The sequence below is a fragment of the Limulus polyphemus genome, unplaced genomic scaffold (genome assembly GCF_000517525.1).
Source record: "Limulus polyphemus unplaced genomic scaffold, Limulus_polyphemus-2.1.2 Scaffold95, whole genome shotgun sequence".
In the NCBI taxonomy this organism is placed as follows: Eukaryota; Metazoa; Arthropoda; class Merostomata; order Xiphosura; family Limulidae; genus Limulus; species Limulus polyphemus.
This window is the reverse complement of record NW_013665705.1, coordinates 74418-83036: the sequence shown is the minus strand read 5'-3', so window position 1 is coordinate 83036 and position 8619 is coordinate 74418. Positions and strand designations below refer to the sequence as shown.

General features: G+C 34.3%; 1 protein-coding gene across 3 annotated transcripts in view; it reads left to right on the top strand.

Moving 5' to 3' along the window:
• Positions 1–8619, top strand: part of LOC106469272 (TBC1 domain family member 30-like) — a 178569-nt gene that overhangs the window by 137082 nt on the left and 32868 nt on the right. For all 3 annotated transcript variants that reach the window (XM_013929761.2, XM_022398425.1, XM_022398437.1), the window contains 2 exons: positions 2563–2690; positions 4923–5048. In XM_013929761.2, the coding sequence (XP_013785215.2) occupies positions 2563–2690; positions 4923–5048 (254 nt within the window). The remainder of the gene's footprint in view (positions 1–2562; positions 2691–4922; positions 5049–8619) is intronic.

The following is an 8619-nucleotide window of genomic DNA, read 5'->3' as shown; positions in this document are numbered from 1 at the left end:
AATCTAAAATAATAAATAATAATTTTGTTTGTGTGCAATGAACATTTCTAATCTAAAATAATGAATAATAATTTTGTGTGTGTGCAATGAACATTTCTAATCTAAAATAATAAATAATAATTTTGTGTGTGCAATGAACATTTCTAATCTAAAATAATAAATAATAATTTTGTGTGTGTGTGCAATGAACATTTTTAATCTAAAATAACAAATAATAATTTTATGTGTGTGCAATGAACATTTTTAATCTAAAATAATAAATAATAAATTCATCACAATAAGAGTGATAATACATTTTACAAATCTTTCTTTACTGGCTCAATACTATGGGTTTCTATTAAGAAGAACATCATAGTATCTTGACGTTCTACTGCCGACAAGGCCTTTCGCTCAATACTATAGATTATCAAGTCGGCAAAAAATACAACACATAGACTCGTTTGAAGAGCTATTTATATTAGTGATATACAAAATAGCGATCTTTTGTGCTATATAAACCTCGTGTTGGTGAAGAGTGATCTATTAATTTATATTCCATATAACAATGCTCCACAATAATACTGATGATACTGATTATATTTTTACAACTCTTTCTTTACTGGTCCTATACTACAGATTCCATTAAGAAGAAACATCATAACATCTTGGTCGTTCAACTTGTGTGCTGCACTTCACTGCCCACGAGGCCTTTCGTCAAATACCAAAGGTCATCGTTTTCCCATTCTCTACTGATCAATAAATCACTCTTCGTCAGAATAAGGCGTTATATATCATAATAACAATTAAATTTATTTTTTCTCTTTCTTCAAACTAATGCAAGAATCATTGCGTTTCGTGTAGATTGAATGTGTTTTTGAATTTTTCACCAATGTATGCATTACTAAAATAATTGAAATTATTAATGTAAATTTCATTTCTTTTAATGATAATTAAAATTTATTGTAGTTCTAGAAATAATGTACGTAATGTTTGAGTATTGTTGATCATAAATAGTTCTTTACCTCTGTTACTTATGAATGTGAGTGTGGTTTTGTAAATATGGTTTTAACTGCTCAAGCAAGAAAATATTTCCTTATAGTATATTGACTAGGCCCCTCATGTAAGTATTGTATATTGACTAGGCCCCTCATGTAAGTATTGTATATTGACTAGACCCCTCATGTAAGTATGGTATATTGACTAGGCCCCTCATGTAAGTATTGTATATTTTTTAAGATACTTAACCATAACAGGACCGCAGTTATGTGAGGATTATATTCCAGATGCCACACACAAAAAATATACCCTTGAATACTTAATCATAACCACATTTACATGAGGGTCCTAGTCAATATATCATATTACATGAGGGTCCTAGTCAATATATCATATTTACATGAGGGTCCTGGTCAATATACCACATTTACATGAGGGTCCTAGTCAATATACCACATTAACATGAGGGGCCTAGTCCCATAATAGGTATAGTGTGAGTGTGTGTGTGCGTGTGGTAACTAATTGTACTACCTGTCCCCTGCTGCGTCAGCAGTAAGTTTAAGAACTTACAGTGGTAAAATCCTTACAGTGGTTCAATTTCTCGCGGTGGCAGAGCTTTGCTCTATAAATAAACAAAACATTAAACTACCACGCCTATTACACCTGTATCTGAACGCGCTAATGCTAAGCTTCTCTGTTAGTTGGTACTGTATGGCAGTGATTAAAGTGAGAGAGGGCCTGGGAAGGGCCTAACCCCTCACCTAAAAACATCGCTAAAGTGAGTCCTTCTAGCTATATGGAACAACGATGTTGTGAAAGAGGACTCGACAGGATGAACATCATTTGGTCTTCAGCGAGATCGCAGTTGAGCGCATGGTGAGTGCATTGATTTTGATATCCAACAGTAGGCCAACTCTGGAGTATTCGCTACCCTATATGGACCAACGATGTTGTGAAAGAGGACTCGACAGGATGAACATCATTTGGTCTTCAGCGAGATCGCAGTTGACAGTAGAGCGCATGATGAGTGCATTGATTTTGATATCCAGCAGTAGGCCAACTCTGGAGTATTCGCTACCCTATATGGACTCTTGTATAGCAAAAAAAAAACACACAACCGCAAATAATTGCGCATTCTGCATGCACAAAGTGGAGACATCACCACCAGCTCCTCTGTGAAAAGTTTTCTGAATATCTGTTAAAGATTCCAAACAAGTCTGAGCATGTCTCAGTGCAAGGTTTATGTTTTGTTACTATTTTGATGGCAGTTTTGGTACCTAATAAAATGGTTTACTTGATATTTTCTAAAAGGAATGATCTGATGGGTTCAACACCGACCATCCAGATCCTGATTCCTTCTTTAACAACTCCTCTGTGGTATATTCTAATTTTCAGTCATAGCTTCAGGTGAGTTAATTAGAGACTCCAAATAAGTTACCTGGGCTGAAAAGTGAGACAACTTACATTTGTAAATATTTAGTTAATTATATATAAATATACATATTGCGTGAGGCTCACGAGAAATGCCTCAACTGAAATAAAAGAAGTACGGACTACAGCATTATATTCTTTGTAAATATTTTCTAGGTGTGGACACCAAAATAAGGTTCAGCGTGACACCCTTCCCTGGAGACAGCGGTTTCACTCAGTGGCACGACGCGATGAGAATGGTAGCGCGACTTCCAGGGGGAATACCTCCAGAATTCCGGAAAAGGGTGAGTTGATCAATCAGAGCCTAATGACGGTGTTTCGTATCTTTAAAAATATAAATAATCATGTTTCACTATTTTCGTAACTCGATTTGCTAGCATCTAACTGTGTCTCTCGAGTTGGAATTTCAGCCTAGTATAAAATGTATGTATTACAAGTCTGTGTGTTCTGTGTGAAACATGCCAGATCTATCTTGTTGTTTTTTCACACTGTGTTTGCAATTTATTAAAAAAAAAGCAGCTCAATTATCGTACTTTTGTCCTCTAAGTTGAAGATAATAAAAGGTAGAGTTGAGTTGTAAAAGTTTATCATGAAAGAAATTATCGAATAACGTTTAAAGTTTAATATAATGCAGAATTAGTCGCTTAAGAATCGTTTTTAGGATTACCTGATTCTAACTGAACATTGACTAATGATTATATTTTGCTCATGTTAAAAAATTTTATATTATTTGAAACGAGAAATAACGATGAATAAGAATACTGGTTTTAGCCATGAAGTAGAAGGAGATAGAAGTTTGTACTTAAATAGAATGCTGAGCAATGGGAGCTATGGGCAATGCACCATCGGGAGGAATCGAACCCCGAATGTTAGTGTTATAAGCCCTCGAATTTACAGAAAAATACAATAAATCCGATAGAGAGGAGTAATCAAATGGTTGTAAGGAAATAAGTATGAATATTTATAACTCGCGTTTAGAGTTATAGCATTGTTTATAATAAGTCACGACCGTTAATTAACGTGTGTTCAAATTGTTCTGTGACCAAGATAACTTTCCTATGATTGAGAACATGTTGATTATTGGTTAATTAATAAAGGCACACAATATCCAATGATTCTAGAGTTTAAGATTTGTATCCAACAAATAGCTAGTTTTGTTGGTGTTTTTATTGTAACAATGTTAGGGTCACAATGGACATATCAACCGGGTTTTTCGACAACTTCGGGTAAAGCGAAAGATTGGGGAGGAGGGGTTTAAAAATATTAGGTATTAGGTTTTAGTTTAATCTCTGGTGTGTAAATAGACATTATAATTATTAATAAAATATTCTTATCAAAATTAAGTTAAATGTATAAATCAGAATTAAAGGTAACTTGTAAATTAATTAAATTAATCTTGTATAGCAACTAACTAATAGGTACTTTCTGTCTTAAATTCTTACACAAGAGAACTAATCTATGTACTGCTTAGAATTCATTGAATAAACAGGTGAATGTCTTATTTCGCTGTTAACGATGTTTTCGGCCTTAATCCTAATAATACCTCACGAGGGTCATCCAGCTTAGGAAATTTAGCTTAGTTCTAAATATCTATATACTAAGCTAACAAAGTTGAATAATAGTTATGATTTTAAAAATTAATCAGAAAAAGTTACTCAATAATATATTCTTGGTTAAATGAAAAAAAAGTAATTTGAAAAAAATTACTCAATAATATATTCTTGGTTAAATAAAAAAAAGTAATCTGAAAAAAATTACTCAAAATTATTATTATAAAAAGCAGCAAAACTGATCATAAGTATCGTGCATAAACAAGTATCAGAAATGACAGAGGGCCTGGTGGTTAAGACGCTCGACTCGCAATCAAAGGGTCGCGGGTTCGAATCCCCGTCACCGAACATGCTTGCCCTTTCAACCGTGGTCAATCCCACTATTCGTTAATAAAAAACGTAACTGGCAAGTTGGCGGTGAGTGATGTTAATTAGCTGTCTTCCCTGTAATCTATCACTTATAACTTATGGACGGCCAGCGCGGATATACCTCGTGTGGCTTTGGGCGAAATTCAGATCAAACCAGTACTGTTATCTGTTCTTTATAACTGGCATTCTGGAGTTGATTTCCAAAGAGCTAGAATATAAGTTGCTTTGTCGTGATATCCAATCAACGAGCTAATAATTCAGTTTATTTTGTCATAGAACATTAAATTGATAATTAAAGCTACCAGTTATTATTTAATACTTTTAAGTACTATTATTTCAACGCTGGATTTTAAAACATCAAGTATACCTTTAGTAGCAAAGATTCTCGTTTGGTGTTTAATTCATCTGTAGTAAGTTACAACTGACTAGGAAATGTAAACTTGTTACTTAACTCAGTAGTTAGTTGCACATATTTCCGTGCTGTCTGATATATATATAATTTGGGATATTTTTATATTTTGTGTGGTTTTCACTGCACATACTCACAGGTTATACATATTGCTTAATTTCTTTGCTTAATTAAACTTTGCTTCTTAGCTGTGGTTGACTCTGGCTGACAGACATCTACAGAAGAGAAAAATTGACTGGGAAACAACGAAGAGATTTTGCTTTAATGAAAGAACCAACCCTGATGATGACCGACTGGGAACTCAAATCATTAAAGTAAGACTGGGCTTGTTTGGTTGTTCGTATGAAACAATTTGATAGTTTAGTATGTAATTACGAGTTGAGTTTTCATTCATTAAAAATGGTATGGCGTGTTAATGAAAGTAATATTTGTAAACATCCCAAAAAATAATGAACGTGTTATTATAAAAAGAAGTTGGAAACCAATTCAATATTTTACCAGAGAATTATTAGGAGCAATGTTTATTGTATATGTTTGTTATTTTTTTTATTTAAACTCCTTTGAAATCCCAGTCCTATCAAACAGAAAACTTTAATTTATTTCAGTCAGTCAATAAACAACAAGTCTTGTTTGTTTGTTTTTCTTTCAAACTTCGTTGTTTCCGTCTCAGAAGTTGATAAGACAGTAACTAAAACATTTTTTGGCAAATTCGAACTCCCAAGACGGCTTGTGAAAGACTGGAATGATGCTTTTTATTCTGATTATATATCGGAACAAAAAGAAAGATGGTATTGTTTCGTTCTAACAACGTGTTTGACAGATCACAGGATAATACTGATATCGAACGTGGTTCGAGATATAGCGGAAATGTATTCATACTTATTGAGTGTATTATCTTATTGGAGTACGGTTTTTATTGATCGCATCACAGATGGTAGTACTTTTCTGTGGATAAAGGAAAACCGATTTTAATCCCCAGGAACGCCTGAGTTAACTTTAAGATGAGGGGTGTGTGAAAAGTAGAGTGGCTAAATATATTGATTATAGTTTGCATCTTCTTCAATCAAAGCGGAGGGGGTACATATTTTCCTCATTCCCCACTAGAATGGGTGCATGTTCTCTTTCTTCCCTACTTGTTGTGGTACATGTTCTTCTTCCCCACTGGAAAGGGTGCATGTTCTCTTTCTTACCTAATAGTTGGGGTGCATGTTCTCCTTCTTCCCCACTAGGAGGGGTGCATGTTCTCTTTCTTACCTACTAGTTGGGGTGCATGTTCTCCTTCTTCCCCACTAGAAGGGATGCATGTTCTCTTTCTTCCCAACTAGGAAGAGTGCACGTTCTCTTTCTTCTCTACTAAGAGAGGTGCATGTTCTCCTTCTTCCCCACTAGGAGGGGTGCATGTTCTTCTCTATTATTCAGGCACCTTTCCCGATATGTAAACAAAAGTTTGAAAACCTTGAGTTTAAATTAGAATTAAAGAAGAAATAAACAAAACAAAAACTGTGTTAATCGTTAGCGAGATAGAGAGAGGAATCGGATCAGTATCTTCCTCAACCAGCTATTGTAAAATCTTAACGACAATAGACGTTTATTATTAATAAAAAACGTTATGATCATCTGTTTAAGTCTAAAGCCGACGTCCTTCAACAAACTCATTGAAACAAAGTATGATATGATGTCAAAACAATATCCAAGAGGTGAATCAAACTGGAAACACAAATAGACATTTATGGCAGGACATGAAATGATCGGAAATTAGCTTAGGTCGCCAAGGTGGCTGAGTAATTTTTGCTTTCGTTGTGTGTCTTACTTTAGGAAAGCTGAGCGCCAATAATAGTTTAGGACTGAAAATATATATATTTTAAATAATTTTGGCATATCAATATAACAATGTTGTCGTCTTCACAGAGGGAAAATTTCACAGTTATTAAATGGTTACGTAGTCCGGATTGATGAAATTTTGTCACGCAGACAAATATTTTTCACAGAATCATGTTATATATATCAATTTTTATTCCCAACTTTCTTGACTTTCATGTAGCTTGCGCAGCACTTTGTTTTTACACTAATAACGATTTTCATTCAACAATATAAAATACTTTGATTCTTTCCTAATTTTGTTTTGGGGGGGGGGCGTATGTAGCTCCGTATTCGAGATATTTTGGGCTCAGTCTTACAGGAAACATTGATTCTCACCCAATATTTCTTGGCCCTTATTCTTAGCTCTATATTTGTGAAATTTTGTGCACAATCTTACAGGAAACATTGATTCTCATACAACATATCTTTGCCCTCATTCTTTGCTCTATATTCGTGCGATTTGGTACTCAACCATGCAGCAAACGTTGATTCTCACCCAGAGAGTGTTAGGTGAATGGGTTTTCTGTGTCTTTAAGTGTGGGAGACAGTTCGTACGCACGTACCTTTGTGATCTTTAATGGCAAAAAGGGTGATTTTATATAATCTTACAAGTATACTTAATGCTCGGGTTTTCTTCACTTTATAGTAGGAATGATTCCAAACTGTTTTCTCTTTCTACACAGATTAGCGTGCCGGGTTACGGTTAGGAAGGTCCAAAGCTCTAGCCGCGTGCATTCGATTGTTGGGATACTATACCTGTGACAGTCTACCAGATTGTACCTTGCTATTCAATTATGAGTAGCCCTGTAGGTGGAGTGTGCTGGTGGCAGATTATCCTGCCTCTGATCAGCAATTCTAATTCCGTGATGGTCATTTAACCCAAGTTTTACATAAGATGTTTCTCAGGCTAAAAATGCAAATTTCTTTTCTTCCTTACTTCGCAACAAAAACTCGTTGTCATGTTTTATTTAAAAAAAAAACACACCAAATAAGTTATTTCGTTCTTTTCCGCTTTGTCCGTGTTTAAAAGTATAGTCTACGTGATCTAAATTTGGTGATTTTTCCCGTGTCTTATCTAAACCAGTTTATTTACTGCTTGCATAATTTCGTGATGAACCTGATCCATGAGATATCTTCTGTTCGCTGATGTGATTAATAGCTTATAAAATATTTTAAAAAGAAATCCACTTGTTATGCACACCACATTACACCTTTCCACCATTCCTTAGTAATTTTATATTACTTCTACTTTTTTTTTTAAATTGCGACTTCAGACAGTGAAATACTTAAAGTTATTTAGCATCATATTTTATTTCTGTTAGTTCTTTTGGTGTTGCTCGACAACTATCTGAACCTTTTCAGCGAATCTATTTTAAAAAAAGATACTTGTAATCACGTGTAGTGTGGCCCGGCATGGCCATGTGGTAAGGACGCTCGACTCACAAACATGCTTGCCCTTTCATGTCGGTCAATGCCATTATTCGTTGGTAAAAGAGTGGCCAAAGAGTTGGCGGTGGGTGGTGATGACTAGCTGCCTTCCCTATATATATATATATAGTCTTTCACTGCTAAATTAGGAACGGTCAGCGCAGATAGCCCTCGTGTAGCTGTGCGCGAAATTCAACAAACAAAACAAACACGTGTAAAGATACCTAAAAACAATGATAATTTATATTGATTATTAAATATAAATTCGTTTATGATTAAAACGGTATTTATTGATTTATTTATCATGCGTTAAGGTTAAGACAATCTGCCCGTTGTTTAACTAATTAAGTTCATATGCGCCCTATGTTATTAAAAATTCGAAATATTAATCTACAAAATGAAAATATTTGTATTTTATGGATTATAACCATTCCAGATTGAATGGTAAAACATCATGCAGCACTCATTAAAATATCTTTTAACATGAATTATTATGTGCTGTAAATAATCAATAACAACATTTTCATAAAGCTTTTTTTATCTACAATACCGTCTTTGAGTGCCTTTCCAGATGTTTTTTATCTACAATACCGTCTT